The sequence below is a fragment of the Excalfactoria chinensis genome, chromosome 18 (assembly GCF_039878825.1).
Source record: "Excalfactoria chinensis isolate bCotChi1 chromosome 18, bCotChi1.hap2, whole genome shotgun sequence".
In the NCBI taxonomy this organism is placed as follows: domain Eukaryota; kingdom Metazoa; phylum Chordata; class Aves; order Galliformes; family Phasianidae; genus Excalfactoria; species Excalfactoria chinensis.
In genome coordinates, this window is record NC_092842.1 from 5,516,772 (window position 1) to 5,532,877 (window position 16,106).

The following is a 16,106-nucleotide window of genomic DNA, read 5'->3' on the forward strand; positions in this document are numbered from 1 at the left end:
AGTGAGGAGGCTCCTGTCTGGCAGCGCCTCTCTATGGTGAAATAGGTCTTTGCGGTGCGGCTGTCAGCGCGGCGTGGCCATGGCCGAGGTGGCTGCGGAGGTGCCCGAGGAGGTGCGGCTCTTCCTGCGGCAGCACCCGCTGCTCAGCCTCGCGGAGTCGGGCAAGGTGGGCAGGATCAGTCCGCGGATGGAGCTGGGGGGGAGGGCGCGTTCCCCGTGGAGAGGCTGGAGCGCTTCCCCTGAGGGGCCGTGAGGGGAACGAGGCCGGCTGAGCTCAGTCCTCAGGCCGGAGGGGTGTGAATGGGGGACGGTCACGGAGGAGGGTCCTGGCAGGAGCTGGGGTCTCTCCTCCCCTCCCCCGGCTCATCCCTGGGCTCTGATCGAGATCCTCGTTCTCAGGTGCGGTGCCGGCTGACGGGCCACGAGCTGCCGTGCCGGCTGACGGAGCTGCAGGCTTACACCGACGGCAGGAAGTACCGGAGGCTGATAAAGACGTCCAGAGAGTTTGATTACGGCAGCTTCGAGCCCCATATCGTACCCAGCACAAAGAACATGTAGGTATTCCAGCACATTCAGTCTCAGTGGCTGAGCTTTAGGGAGTTCCTGGGTACTTGGGAACGTCTTTTGGAGCACAGTTCGTTTAAGTGAAAGGTTATTAGGTAGCTCGTTTAAACCCTGTTTGTGGCTCTTTCTTCTGTGTGTCTCAGACATCAGCTGTTCTGCAAACTCACTCTCAGACACATCAACAAGCTTCCAGAGCACGTCCTGCGTCACGTCCAAGGGAAGCGCTATCAGAAGGCGCTGAAAACATGTAAGTTGGCTGACTGTACCTTCATTAAAGCTGCTTTCTCCCCTGAGCTGGACTCGGAGGTTGGGTAGCTTTGCTAAGTGCTGCTCAATCTGTTACACCTTCAGATGAGAAGTGCCAGAAGGAAGGGGTGAAGTACGTCCCTGCCTGCTTGCGGCAGAAGCAGCAGCGGAGACAGCATGATGACCAGGTGAATGGGAGCAGGCAACCTCACAGAACAGAAGAATTCTGGGAGCCAAACTCTCCCAGGATGGATGAGGATGAGGATGGAGAGGAGACGGATGACAGCATGAGTGATCTGTACCCACGTGAGTAACAACATTGCTGTCGTGGGTCCTAGAGCAAGTCTGTCACCTCATTCTCTCACGGTGCCTTTATACTGCTGCTGTCTGCTCACATGCTGGATATGTGACCTCCATCCAGTTTGAGGTTCTTGGATTTGGAAGAGGCTTGCCAATGCTGAATGTGAAATAGCAGTTATCACACAGTAATACCAGAGCTGGATCCCATAAGGTATGAGGGGAGGGATACAGGATCTGCTGGTCTTTGCTTTAGATGTCGCTGTTTTCTTTATTTCACAGTAAGTCCTCCAGCCTGACAGGAGTTGGTAAGGCCGTTCCACTCACACCTTGACAATGCTGCCTTGCTGTAGGAAAGCAGAGCTTTAAGATCCCAGATCTGCCTGTGTTGTCTGGTTCCCAGAACTGGGCTAGTGAGAGTCCCAGGCATTTTACTAATAAAACTTCAGCGTGTTTGTTACTGAGTATTTCAGTAGTGATGTATATGATGGGCTGATCCTTGGAGGCCAGAGTCATCTTAGATGAGCAGAAAATAAGGTTAGGGGTAAGCAGAGCCTGTGTGCACAAAGAACTGATCCTGAGCTAAACCTTTGTATTTTAGCTGGACTCTTCTCAGAAAAAAGCCCAGCAGCTCCACAAAACACAGAGGCCAACGATGGTTTTGCAACAGACAGCGAGGATGATGGGGCCGAGCTGAGCAGGGAGAACGGTGACCTGAATGGAGATGGTGGAAGAATGGATGTGAGCAGAGCAGCTGGCAAGAGGGGAAAGGTGGGAGTCATTGCTGTGTGTAGCAGATGGGGAGCATGAACAGCCATCATCCTATCCTGTAGGTGGTTGTCTGATCTGTTCCTGTCTGAGAATCAGCAGAAGGTGTAAATCTATTTGGGAGAATACTTTCTCCATGTGTCAGTCACAGACTTGCATCCTGAGGTGTGAATTAGTAGCAGTAAATGTTTATCCTGTCTGCTCCAACTGGGGGATCTTACTTCCTGTATAAATATCTCATCTTTGATTGAATCCTGCTGCACCATCTTAACAGTGAGACTGTGGGTTCTGTAATCTTCCTCTCCACACACACAAGCTGAACGCTTCCAAAGTCCTGGAGTCCTCCTACACCTTTTGCTGCCACTTGAGGAGCTGACCAGGTCCTGCCTTTGGGTGTACTTACAGGAGAGAAACAGACACATTATATACATGAGGGTGAATAAACTCTCTCAGAAAACCCTAAGGGAGGGGCTGGAGCCTTTCTAATCATTATCAACATGGAAAGTTAAGGCTGGATGAAGTTTAGGCTCATTTCTATGGGGAGAGGGTCATTGTTTGCATCTAATGAAACTGTATGCCTGTCAGAGATGCTAACTCAAAGGACAGGGCAAGAAAACACCCTGGCTTGCCCTGTGCTGTGCTTGTTCTGTCCCTTAGTAAAGGGGAACACACTTGATTTCTCTTTAAGCAATCTGGGGCAAGGCTGGGTTTAGTTTCTGGAAAAAGCTGATTGACTTTTTCTTTCCACAGAAACAGTCAGGCCCTTCAAAGAAAAAATTCAAGAGCTGTCATCAAAAACCCAAAAAGTTCAAGAAAACAACCAACGGTAAATAAATTTTTCATGATAAAAATGCAGCGTGAAGCCTCTTGTGAAACAATTCCAGATGGTGCACAAGACCAAAGCGTTCACCTGTAAACCCTGCTGCCCATTGCAGTTAGTTGGTACAGCACAGAGAAATAGCAAGGGGGAATTAAGCTGTGTGTTAACACTCTCTCTCTCCATCCACTACTAACAAAATAAGAATTACCACCTACAGTAACATAAAGGCAAAGCCACTGCTTGGAACTGTTTATGAAGAGAAAAAGCACACACTAAGGGTCTCTAGTCATACACTTCAAGTGGATACAAAGATGCCATTTGTTTTTATTTTGATTGTTTCAAAAATCAAAACATTTTCAAACACAACTAAGGTACAAAATACAGCATAAAATGAGAATTTATACTTATTTCTTTTTTTCCACATAGAAAGCAAAAATATATTCAGAATGAATTCCAGAACGCTTTGCAGAGCCAATTGATAGCTGACATCCTGTTTCTCAGCCACTGGGGGAGGTCACTGTATTTTTGGGAGATGTGTGAATACAGCAGTGTATGTAAGATACCAGAATCTTCTGTACCAGGACTCACAGCTCTAAGTCCACATATTGTGCTGCCTAGAAATACCTTATAATGCCCTCCATCTTACCGTGCCTCTTCAGTACTAAAATACTCCTGCTGCGAGAGGCAGTAACAGTTCCCTTTTCTGGGGTCTTTTATTACAAGTTGAACTCTATTTTCACAGAGGCAACCGGTCAATACTTCACACTAGTCCATCATCCAGCTCCTTAGTTAGACAGGACACAGAGAACAAGCTGAGGAAGCTAACTTAGGGCTACCTACAGAAATTGTTTCTACCGTTCAATTTATAAATACTACAAACACCAACAGCAGTTGAGAGATCTGAGAATGGCTGCCTTGATGTAGTCTATCAGTTATAAGACCTGCAGTGAAACTAAGCAAAGAACATCCTGTGCTGCACATCAGGAATTGAAAGGACTAGTTTGGTTTGCTATAAAGAGACAGGCACAATTAACACTTGAGGTAAAAACCTCTCCTGCAAAACCTATTTAGAAGGAAGCCTTCTAAATGGCCTGAACTTCAATGCTGGCTTCCTCTCATCTACCCCCAACATACTCATCTTTCTCCCCCCATTCAGCAGCAGCACATCCTGCTGTTACATGGGATGCTTTTCCCTTAGGATGATGGAATCACTGCTTTAACACTTAGCAACACTCTTCTATTTGCCATCTGCTCTATTTAGCCTAGTTTTCTCAACCAATAAGTAACCATTCAGGAGAACTGTCCAAGCCAGTATCCTTACCAGGTAATCCAGGTACTTAGTTCCTGCTGGAGATGGTTCAGCTCAATTGCTCCTTGAACAAACAGTAGAGCAGCTTTCTCAAGGGAGACGAGAAGAAATCAAGGTAATGTTAGCAAGTTGGTAGGGCTCATGCTCTAAAAATCTAGGGTGCTTTCATGATCTAATGAAACAGGTTTATCTACCAGCAGAGGACAAAATGCCTCCTCTAAGCAGCATTCACTAAGCATGTTCATGGCACAGAGGCTGTGGCACTGAGGTAAAAACAGAGCCTTGCTCTCTCCTCTTTTAAGCTGAGGAGTTCCTTCCTCTGAATATGAAAGTTACACTCCTGGCTGCTTACTCTCTGTGCAGGCTTTGCACTTGCATTCTTCAACTATAACTGCCTGTAATGCACAGTTGAGAACTGGGACTATGGCAGCACTCAGCTGACTTCCATGCTCGTTCCCTATGCATCTCAGGTGTGGCCCAAGATGTCAGGGGGAAGAGCTAGACTTGGAGCTCAGCACTCCAACCTTTCCACTGTTCAGTCAGCTGAGACCGACAGAAATGAATCAAAAAAGCAAGAAGACTATAGTAATTAGAAGATTGACTGCCCTCATCTTGCATGTATTGTGTGCAGGGAAAAAAGGGAGGTTTCATGGTTCTGGATAAATACTTTCACCAGTAACCTGCAATCCAGGTGTGAATTTGGAGCATATGTGGATGGACAATGGATGGAAACTGGTTAATAGCAGAAAGGAGCTTTTATTATGGAACGTGCAGCATAACAAGGCTCGCTTTCTTGGGAACCCAGGAGGGGGCAACTCTGGGAAAAGAGTGTTGAGTAAAGAGTTCTTTTGGCACAGAATTCTACCAGCATCTAACGTTCTGTCTCTTCAGGAGTACCTTGCCCCTTCCCTCTTAAAATCATGTAAGCAAGAAGGAATATCACCCCTCAAGAACAGAACTGTAACTTGTTAGAAAACTCTCCCTTTTCTTACCTAAAAGAGGTTACAGTTACTTTCAGGATTTTCTTTTTGCCTTCTATTTGGGTGCAGGAAAGACCTCCTTCTTGCTAAAAGGAAAGTAATAATGGATTTACAGACCCTCTGAATAGCAAAATAACCACGAGTTCTTTTGACACAGCTTTCCACCTTGATAAGCAATGCTATAACCAGTGGAACTCCTTATACACAAGATAAGATCTGATGAGGGTGAAAAAGGGGATCCACTTTAAGTTATAGCTAAAACCCAACATCACACTGAATGATACAGCTGTACTCCTCACAGTTCTCCAGATTTTACAACAATGTTGACGTTAAAGAGAGCAACCATTCTACTGTAACCCACTGAAGCACCAGCAAAATGCAGGTTTGCTGGGTTAGTTCCAAATCTAGAAAGTTAGAATGATAAGCCTAGGCAACATTCCTTGAAGAAATGGGATTTTATCTATTATATTACTGGTGCCACTGTAAATCAAATTCAAAACATCTGTGCCTTTAATAAGAAGGGGGCATGTATGTGTAAAATGCTGGCAGTTTTTGTTGAATCCATACAGAATCAGTTCTGATCTTAACGTGTTATGTCCCAAGAAGTGTTGCTACTCCTGTTACCACTCTTTTTTCTTCTCATCCATGGAGACTCCACCAGGACCCAGTGCAACCACAAGGAGGAGCCCTCCAATTACAGACATGGTCTGGAAGAAATCATATTTGAGGAAGTCGTGCATGGGTTTATAGGCTGGGATGGTCCAGAAGGCATTGAAGTAGATATTGATGCCAAACAGCCAGATGACTAGAGTCAAGGCAGCCAGCTTTGTCTTGAAGCCAATTGCCACCAAGATAATCAGGGCTGTGCCCACAATGTTTTGCAGAATCTGCAGGGAGGGGAGATTAAAAAACAAGCACAAAACAAATCAAAACTCAAAAACTGAACACTGCCACCAACAAATCAAGCAAGATTTTGTGTCTCTTAAACGGATATGCAAAACAGAGCATGGATAAGCAGTTCATAAGAGCACGTTGTCTTATAGATAATCTAATAACATTTTTTCTAAATTTTAATTAAAAATACTTTAATGGGAAGCAATGAGTAAGACCTACAGCCAATCTGGGAGGTAGTACTATATTCCAGTTCTTTAACTCATACCTTTTACTCATGATACTTACATAAAAGAAGTTCATGTCAAAATGCAGCAGTGTCATGAACATGAGGACCAGCAACACACGGCCCCCAAGCTGCATGTACTGCTTAGGAGAGCTCTCCCGCATAGTAGGGACACCAGCAAACATGCTCTTCCCCTCCGAGCGTGACTCAGCCAAAAGCAGCAGCAAGCCTCCCCCCAGGGCAAGGTTCCTACAGAAAGATACAAGTAGAAAATAAAGTTTTCTTGTTTAAGCAAAACAAAACCAAAACAACTAGATCTATAGGTAAACACAAACTATTAAGTCTTATCTGACAATTTTAACAACCTGATCATTAGTGAGAAGTGATTACTCTGTACCCTGCACTACAATTTGCAGCTGAAACAGCAGCTCTGTACACAGTGCAGGTTTACACAAGCCTGCACAGACACTCACAGTCTGCTAGAGAAGTCTGGCACACACAGCTCAGGCACAGTCACTCAGCATTTGTTATTCTGTACCTCTGGTTTAACTACATATGCTAAAGAAGTCCAGAGTTTGCTTTGAGAAAACAGAACAGCAGCACTGCTAGGAGACGTTACACATTTACAGGGTTGTAGTAAGCCCAAGAGCACAGATCTTGTGCTCTACCCCCATCCTACCCTCAGGGGAGAGGGGTGAAAAGGTAACAGCCACCACTCCACATTTTACAGGGAAGTTCCTTATCAATAAACTTGTCTTCTACTTATGGAAGGTGATATAGACTTGAAATCTCAGAAACCAGCCTAGTATCTAAATGTTTCAGTTTTCTCAAATAATGCCTTTGATCTCACATGTAAGCACAGCTGCTATTTTAACTGTTTAGGGAATAGCAGCTCACTGATCCAAAGCAGATCCCGATCTCTCAGCAAGGATGTCACAGCAGTAATCAGATCTTAGTGGATCTTAGGATTAGTCTCTTCTTTCTGCAGTAGTGAACCTGCTGCCTATAGCTTAATCAAGTGCTGTATGTATACTAAGTGCTGGGATATTAATACAAGCAGACCATCTGTAAAATCTTTCCAGCGCTCTGTACAAAGATAATTCCCTGTCAGAGAATGGAAGCAACAGACAAAAGCTTTTGCTGTGTTTTGATAAAAAACTGAAGTATTCATACCTCATCAAGAACTTCAGGTCCCATAGAATGCTGTACGCAATAGTCTAGGCAAAGAATAAAATAAGTTGAAAACACCATGTACATTGTACTGAAGTTCTGCATGTTTGTTATGTTATCAAACCTGTACCATCAATAGCAAAAGTCAATTAGAAGTACATTACACTACAGGAAACAAGCTAAATTACACCACCATGGTCCTGTGAGTCAGTGTAAAACAGAGAACTGAAGCCAGAACTTAACTTGCGCTTCAGCCCCCACAAAAACCATCTGTTTCAAACAAAAATGTTTGTCACTGGGGACAGTCCTTCAAAAGAGCTGTGTGCTGAAGGCCAAAGCAACTACAAGATCCATATTTGGTATATTACTGATGTACAGGTAAACTGCAAGTCACTTCTGCTAAATTGGTCAAGGCCAAATATTAAATCAACGTCTCCAGCTGACTAATTACAATTATATCCAAGGATCTGCTGGGCATCTCAGAAGAACAGAAACAGCAAAATAGTTCAATGTCACTGAGGACTGGCATTAGGCCAGGGTGGAGAAAAATTCTGGGTATTTAAATATGCTGGTCATACTGCAGCTAAGAGAGAAGACTTGAAAGCTATGGTTTAGAAGGTCTGAAGACTCAAGCCTCCTACCTGTAATGCTATAATTCCAAACAGTCCAAAGCAGGCATATTGCACAAAGTTCCTACTCAGCACCAGGATACAGCCGCCTGAGTTGGGGAAATTGAACACAGTTACACTTCTAGCTTGCACAGGAAAAGATGCTGCAGGAATGCTAACTTGTTTTGAACTGAGCAGAATCAGATGTGTCAGCTGTGCTGAAGAGTCAGCTAGGATTAATGGCACACTGACACAAATCGGTTTCAGAACCAGTGTTTCTGAACATGCTTAAAATGGTAAAATTCCAGGAATAGCTTTTATTTCACAAAGAGTAAGCATATGCTGAATGTAGCCCATGGTAGACACTCTGGAGCAGTTCTCAGTATTAAAGCATTAAAAAGAAGTTGCAGAGAAACTCAACTAATCACAAGGTGAGACTTCACTTTGTTCTTTCCTTTTGTATTATTTTCTTAATGATAACTATTAGGGCAAGCATGCTGTACTCTTTTGCTTTGAAAGCTTTTAGATCTTTCCTCAAAGCGTTACAACAAAAAGCCCTGACAGCCCTTCCCACTTTGACACGAGAACTATTAATTACATTAAATTAAACTGGAAATAGAAGGGTAAAAAACTAAATTCAGGCACAAAGTGAAATTAGCAGAGCAACCAAGGACAATAGATGTGGAATATAATGTAAACAGATAAGATTTTATTCCTTTCAGTTTTTGATCACTTAGGAAATATCCAGACATTCTGCTTCCAGGCTTTGTATCTTTGATATAAGTACTCTCTCGTGGTTGAGGTGTACCAACTGCACAGGAAGACCCTGCCACTGAGATTAATCTCTATTAAAAAAAAATGCAGGCCGTGAAAGTCTTACCCATGCCCCATTTAAGAAAATGTGATTATTCAACTTAGAGAACTCAGAGTTGTGGGATTGTTTATAGATGGATGTACAGAATTGAAAATAGACTGTTCTAACAGACTCCTGGCATCTGACTCAGAGGTAACGGGTCACAAGAAATTCTTGCAGTTGGTTTCCAGGAAGGCCTGAAGCAGGTCAATTCTTTTCATTCAGCCTGTGGAGCACTATCAATTCTAAGCTATCAGTGGCTGTTAAGAAATCAATGAGGTGTCCCGTGCTTACATGATTCACAGTGCTTGCATGAGCCATGGGGTGGCAGACACACTGGAGTGCTCTGGCATCCACCTTAACAGCTTTAGAGCCACTTACTCAGCTGTCCGAAGAGATTTATGAACACAAAGATGGAGGCTAGGAAATAGCCACAGTTCCACGTTCCATCAATGTAATCCCTCTGTTCACTCCACTGGAACCACATGCGGATGCCATCCTCCAGGAAGGTGCTGATCAGGCACAGGCGGGCCACGTGGGGGAGGTACTGCTTGGTCACCCTCAGGAACTATAGGCAGATAGCACAGTTAGCAGGGGAGGGAGGGCATTGGGCAAGGTGATACTCGAGGCATAAGAGATCCACACTCCACAGACTGAGGCCAGTGGTTCTCATGCACACACCACTATCAGCACCTAGAGAAAAACTCAGACTTGGCACTACAATTTAAGAAATTTCTCCTACATTCCAGTTTAAGAACACTTGGGAGAGGTTGAGGAAAACCAATTTTCATGCTCTGCCTGAAGAGCATTTTGGTCAAGGACTTGGGAAAAGCAGATTCCGGCAGTGCCCGTGTAATGAGAACTGTGTTTTGATGGAGCTCTTACTAGAGGAAGGCTGACCTTGGTCTTAGTTCGTCTCAGTTTCATGTTACAGCTCAACTGATCTATCAGATAGCCAGGAGCTGAAAGGGCAATCCTACTCCCACCCACATGCTCAGGCACTCAGCACCCTGTAACAAACTGATTCAGGGAGCGAGGCTGACAGAGGGCTAACTGCAGAAAGATTAAAAAACATGTATATGCTTTCTGCCAAGCTAGATCCCTCTAGCAGCTCATAGAAGCACCTCTGCAAAGCATGTATCTGTGTGGAAGCTCACTTATATACACAGAAAACGATACTGCATCTGGACTATGACAAGCGCTCAACTACTTCACATGGCTTCCTGAAGGGAATTGCTAATTACTTCACAGAGATTTCCACTAGGCATTATCACTCTGAATACAAATCAGCACCCAGCTGCCCACTGCACATACTGCTTTGGCTTAGCCACATCTCTAGAAAGACACACGTGGAGTGAGTATGTGCTGCTGCTCAGGCAAGAGCTGTCTAGTAAGTAACAAATGTAAATAAACCTAAAACTAACTGTACAAGATCAACCAGCAGGCTTTCCACCTTCACCTGAAGCAGTTTGGGCAGGTTGACACTTGTGAAAGTCAATGCTCGTGTTATAAGCCTTCATGCAGAATGGCCAGACTTACCAGAAATCCCTAATGCAGAATTAGGAGCAGCCATTTAATAAAACTCCACTGTCCCACACACAGTTTGATGTGTTGTAAAGCACATTCAGCATGAAAAGGGCATGGGGAAAGCCACATGTGCAGAGGTGTTTGCCAGACAGCACTGAACTTTGTAACAAAGCAGACAGAAACAGCAGACCAAGCTTTGCTTTCCTGATTCAGAACTCACATTGTCTCTGGGTTAGTCAGTACAGCTAATAAATTAATTTCTGGTCAGAATATTTCTTTGAGGCTCCAGAAGCTTTCAGTACACGTGGGAGTGAATACAATGGACACTAAAACCATTTCTGCAAGTTTTCACTTGTTACACTAATTAGGAAGTACTAAAGGCCATATCAGATTCTATGGAAATTAAAAGCTTTGCTTACTCTGTAACTGAAGATTATCACAAGAAAAAAAGGATCTAGCAAACATGCTTAACAGTTAATATCAGAACAAACTACACTAGTTGTACTGTATGCATACAGAGTCTAAGGGTCAAGATTGGAGTCAATTAAGTGCACATTAAGTACAGCTGTACTCTGACTTGGGGCTGCTACCTCTGACTGGTTAAAGCCGTGGTAGCAGTTGGATGAATGAGTCAGAAGAAAAAATCTGTGATCTTTGTCACTGAAAAAGAAACATCTTGGTTTACAGCTCTCTTCTCTCCCCTGTTTCACTGTGTGTTTAGAAAGCCTGAGGCCAAGAATACTACAGACAAAGTTACTTTGGAAATTGTACAAAAAACAGAAGTAAACAAAATAAGGTAACAGCATTCCCTGACAAGCTGCAAAACAGGTAACTTTGGTCTAGAGGGGTGAAGCATAAGAAGGAAATGCAAGAGGACAGGGGCTGAGCACCTGTAAGAAAGGGAAAAAACAAATAAACCACTGCTGGGGAAAGCCTGAAAAAAGCAGCAAGTAGTACAGAGGATATCCACTGCCAGGCCTCATCTCTGCGGCTTTTGAAGTGGGTCATGTAAGTTTATCTCATCTTCCTCTTCCCTGAAAGAGCTGCCAACAGTACATGGGAAAGAGCCAAAAAGCCATTTAGCATTTACCTGTTCTCTTGGCATGTAATGGGAATTTAACACTATCCGTTAAACACAAGTATAAGCGTCCAATCAGCTGAAGACAAGTCAGAGCAACTGAGGCCTAAAGCAGCTGCAGCGCTAAGCAACCTTATCACGACACACACCATCTCTGGACATCCATAAGTCATGGGGCTGCATTTATTTAGCTACACACAAGCTGAAACCACTACGTATAGCCAGCTTAAAGCAAATTAACTTCAGAAACAGACTACAGAAACAAGAGAAGGATAGAAAACAAAACAAGTGAGAATGGTGAGGAAAATCCAGGAAGATGAAGAAAAGAGTATCCAAATTCTATCTCAAAATTCACACAATGTCTTGCGTGGCAGTTACATGACAAGAGAATATAAGTAATGGAGGCAAGGACACAGCAATTTAAAGAAACGGGTCTCTGCTGTTAGTGGGACTGAGCCAAGACCATCAGAAATCCAGTCTTGTCCCTACACATCATTAGCGGCAGGTAGGTGAGCACGCTGCATTTTGAGCCCACTTCCTATGCCCAGGTATGATTCACAAGGGTAAAAAGCAGCATGAAACTTTGCAGCTGCAGTTGATAAATTTAGCCAGGTAATACACAGGTCTTAAAATGCACACTACTATGTACTTAATAAAAAACAGAGTGTTGAGATGAATAGAGGTGACAGCATTAAAGACAGGATGTGCAGTAATCAGATGGCTTATTCAGCTCTGGGTTTTGCATCAATTGTGCAACCTGCTGCTTCCTTGTAAGAGTCAAACACCTAGGGAAAAGATAACAAAATGCCAATGTAAAACTGTCTGACAGGAGAACAGCTGGTTCTGTGATGGCAGTCAAGTCATTAGCATATAGCAGAGGGGCTCTGTGTTGCCATTTCCCCCCCTAATGGGATTAGGAGGGCAAATAGATTTAAATGCTCCTCTTAGGTTGACATGCAAAGATGCACAGGATGATCCAGGGTTACTGACATCCAATCTCTGTTCAAAAGCCCTTTTTCCAAAAGGAGGTGTGAAAGATTCAAGCCTATGAAAGGAATAGGCCCAAAGAGATGTAACAGTCACCCTTTTTCATCTCCTATGCTTTCTCAAATATATCCCCACCTCCAAATTTGTAAGCATCCTACCCCATTTTGATATAGGTGTGCACACTGTAGCACAACTACAGATAAGACCAATACTCTGCCCAAATTGTGGCACGGTGGTCCCCCAGGTGCATTCTATAAGCAGAGATAAGTAAACACACATAGTGGGTGGTAGCGCAGCATGCAAGAATTCTCATTTTCCTCCAGATTTGTGATTCTGATTTCACCAAACTTAACAGAAATGCTTCAACAATTAAGACTGGTCCAAAGTCTAACCACAAAGATTTCTCTCATTTATGTGTGTTTATCATACATTATGATCACAGCGCTGAACAACCATCTGTTACTAAAGAGAAAACTCCTCTGGGCTTCAGAACATTACCAGTTCACAGCTTCTGATAAAGATCTACTTGAAATATCTAGTCTGATTTTAGTTAAGGGAGTACGCTGTTCTCAAGTGAACTAACAGCTCTAGTAGATACCACTGATTTTCAAGAGCAGGATGCTTACTTCCCTTTCACCAACCTGTATGTACATATATATTTGTGGAGACCTCACCTAATAATCACAAGGACAGTAGCATCAGGCTAACCAACATACACAAACTGTTAGTGTAACCTAGATATTGAAATAAGTACAAGAGCCTTGTTGTCAAAAGGCAAAGAGTGACCTCCGAGCCACCAGAACATTTAGCCTTCATCACATTTTTAATTGCACTACGATTTCTCACAACAATGTGTTTCACTTATAGAATGTGTTTTATACCAATTCCCTTTTCAAGAAGACTACTCAACCAAATCCTTAGAATGGGATTTCTTAGTCATCTACTGCGTATTGCTATCACTATTCATGGGAAGAATCTTCCCCAGCCTGAGAGGAATAGGCTGCATTTGGTTTAGAATGTTAAAGAATCAGTATACCAACATGACTAAGCTAGAGCTTCCACACTCAGTTCCTTAATATAAAGGTCAGACTAACAATGAAATGTTTTCTCCCTTCTGTTACCTTCAAAATAGGATACAGAGATGTTAGAATTAGCTGAATAACATGCACCACCATTCACATAGGAAAAGTAACTGAAACCCCAGCCTGGTTCTCCCTTACAGTCCTTTCACTGCAGTACAATGACTCAATGTCTCATTGCATTTTTGTCCTCCTTTTCTTTTTTTTTGAATGGCAGAAATACCAGGCACCCACATTCCTAAATATTATTGCAGACATTAGAAAAGTTGCTTGAGATTTGCCCTGCCTTATGGGGATTACAAGAGAGAGGCCTACAGTTCCCTACCTCAAACAATCACTACAGGCACTACGTACTGCTTTTCTTTATCAGCCTAAGAACAGCATATGATGACTGCACTGACAAGCTTGACATGCAATATTCTAACAATATCACTACTGCACAACCACCAGCTACAGATGTGTGCTAAGCTAAACTACTGCCCAGAGTTCACAAGAGATCTAGGCCACCTTGTTGTCAGCCCAGTAATTCCCTTGTGCGAGGGCTGGTACCCGCTTGACCTAAACATCAAGATAAATGAACCAGCTGAAAATGAACACTGGAATTCTTTCATCCAGTTCAGCTTGTCAATCTGATGACAGGTAAGTGCTAATGTGTGAGAAGGAAAGTGGAACACAGCCTTGGGAAAAGTGGGACAGCTCTGGTCAGTAACAGCTAGCTGTCCAGCAAGCTCAGCTGCCTTGCGAGGCCTCATCTTCAATGCAGTACTCCACTCTATTGGGATGGTTCACCTGAGAAGAGCCACTTGTTTTACTTCCTAGGAGACTTCTCATGAGTATCTTGACATTTAAGGTATAGCTTTCTTAACTCAAATGGGAATGGAAGTGTTGGAGAAAAATTAAGTCTTAGTGTTTGAACTTCAGGAGAATGTGATTCTTGCTTTAATGACATACTCAGTACTTACTGATAAGCTATGGAAGCAGCTGTAACATTCTCCCCACAGTGCTTTATGTTACAGAAAGTAAGACTTGTCAGATCTCTAATATGAGGAATGAAGAAAGCAAGGTTGTCAATTAGAATGTATTCAGATCCCATCACAGTAATTATCCAGCTTCCCTAACTCCCTCACCAACAGGAGTTTCAACGTAGTGATAGTCCAGATGTTCTGTCTTTTTTAATCCACCCTGAACTAGGTCTCTATAGCGTCAAGCGTTCACTTCACAATATATACCAAAGGTTATTGTTAGCTAAGACTCTCCACTCCTACACCAGTGTGATACTGAGTTTTAGCAACAGGCACAGCATTGAAATGATCTCATTGAGCAAGGAGGCAGCCATTTGAAACCAGAATCATCTAAGGAACATTTCAGTTACTTGAAAGGCAGCAGTTATTTTGCAATCTGATGGATAAGTACATGTAAACACCCCAAATTCTGTGACTAAGGGAAAGATTTGTCTTTAAATAGTATGTGCTCAAACACAAATAAAAATCAGCCATTTAAAACTCATTTCAGAAGGGAGCGAGTCACATTTTTGCTGGACAAAAGAGCTTTCACTGCTATGAAAAGTGGGGGTTAGAGACATCTAGAAATAGGCACACAGGAATAAACAGAGAGGTGTTATAAAAAGGTCAGGACAACGGTGTAAATTTTGGCAAGCAACCTGAACGCTGTATTGACAGCTTACGTTCTCCTTTAGAGAACAGGGTAAGTACAGGATGACGAAAATAATTAGGACACCTATTAAATTGGGTGCTGCCAAATACCACAAGCTCTAAAATGAGTCTTTCATCCGGGGTAGGGAGGAAGTGCTGAGCAGGTCTTCCCAGAGAGCCCAGCAGTGACAGCACAGCCCCGGGAGCTGCATTGTACCACTGCCTGTTCAGAAGTTTCAAGTGCACAAATGGGTAGAATAAGGTTTTCCCAAAGAACGTGATAAACTACCATTAGATGTTAGACCTTATTCTCAATTACATGAATCACTACAACCATGAAAGCCTTTCTGACACTATTGCTGCTTATACACGCAATATCTCCGCTGTTGTGTGTAGGGATAAGCGATTATAAGCTCCTATTTCACAGAAAACTGCAATTATTGAAATCAAGGTAAGAAGGACGGAGACAACACCTGCTCGTTTGCTCTCCTTCCACCCCAGCTCCAAACACAGCACCCTATGGCCAGTGCCTCCTCCCTGGGAGCCACCCCAGCGGCCAGGGCCTCGCACGTTGCCGGAGAAGGGGCCCATCGCCTTCCCTTCGCAGACACCCCGCGAGCAGACCTCGGCCTCCCACTCTCCCCCCGCACACCCAGCAGTAGGAGGAGGCCGGCATCTCGGCTCCAGCTCACCCATCCGGCAGGCAGGGGACACCGCGGCCTCCCCACACCGTGAGGGCCCACAGCCGCTCCCTCAGCACCGGGTCCCTCAGCCTCCCGCCGCGGCCCGCCTCACCGCCCCCCCCCGGCCGCAGGCCTCCCCCAACCCAGCGGGTACCCACCTGATCCGCGAAGTCCTCAGCGGTGCTCATGATATCGTTCTGACCCATAGCAGCGGAAAAAGGAGCGCTACCGCGCGCCTCGGGCCCGGCCTCACACTAAGGGGCTGCGGCCGCAGGGAAGGAAGAAGGAAGGAGAGGAGGGGGAGCGCCGGGCCGCGCCGCACCGCCGCTGCTGCCACGTAGGCCAGGCCTTAAAGGCGCCGCGCGGGC

At 44.2% G+C, this 16,106-nt stretch overlaps 2 protein-coding genes across 2 annotated transcripts; one reads left to right on the forward strand and one right to left on the reverse strand.

Moving 5' to 3' along the window:
• The first annotated feature begins 9 nt into the window (after positions 1–9).
• SURF2 (surfeit 2) lies at positions 10–3,089 on the forward strand. The gene is made up of 6 exons (XM_072352707.1): positions 10–166; positions 400–554; positions 708–811; positions 916–1,116; positions 1,709–1,878; positions 2,626–3,089. The coding sequence occupies exons 1-6, from the start codon at positions 80–82 to the stop codon at positions 2,707–2,709; spliced, it is 801 nt and encodes a 266-aa protein (XP_072208808.1). The 5' UTR covers positions 10–79; the 3' UTR covers positions 2,710–3,089.
• SURF4 (surfeit 4) lies at positions 2,917–16,089 on the reverse strand. The gene is made up of 6 exons (XM_072352706.1): positions 15,897–16,089; positions 9,114–9,300; positions 7,913–7,989; positions 7,275–7,318; positions 6,164–6,350; positions 2,917–5,871 (listed from the first exon to the last, which is right to left on the reverse strand). The coding sequence occupies exons 1-6, from the start codon at positions 15,942–15,944 to the stop codon at positions 5,605–5,607; spliced, it is 810 nt and encodes a 269-aa protein (XP_072208807.1). The 5' UTR covers positions 15,945–16,089; the 3' UTR covers positions 2,917–5,604.
• Between the last annotated feature and the right edge of the window lie 17 nt (positions 16,090–16,106).

Bases quoted from the DNA above. Each gene is read 5' to 3' on its own strand.
- SURF2 (XM_072352707.1), top strand. From the start codon at position 80: ATGGCCGAGGTGGCTGCGGAGGTGCCCGAGGAGGTGCGGCTCTTCCTG. The intron at 167-399 runs GTGGGCAGGATC...CCTCGTTCTCAG, and splicing joins GCCTCGCGGAGTCGGGCAAG to GTGCGGTGCCGGCTGACGGG. The intron at 812-915 runs GTAAGTTGGCTG...TTACACCTTCAG, and splicing joins TCAGAAGGCGCTGAAAACAT to ATGAGAAGTGCCAGAAGGAA.
- SURF4 (XM_072352706.1), bottom strand. From the start codon at position 15,944: ATGGGTCAGAACGATATCATGAGCACCGCTGAGGACTTCGCGGATCAG. The intron at 7,990-9,113 runs GTAAGTGGCTCT...TCCCCAACTCAG, and splicing joins AAATCTCTTCGGACAGCTGA to GCGGCTGTATCCTGGTGCTG. The intron at 6,351-7,274 runs GTATGAATACTT...ATCTTTCTGTAG, and splicing joins GACCTGAAGTTCTTGATGAG to GAACCTTGCCCTGGGGGGAG.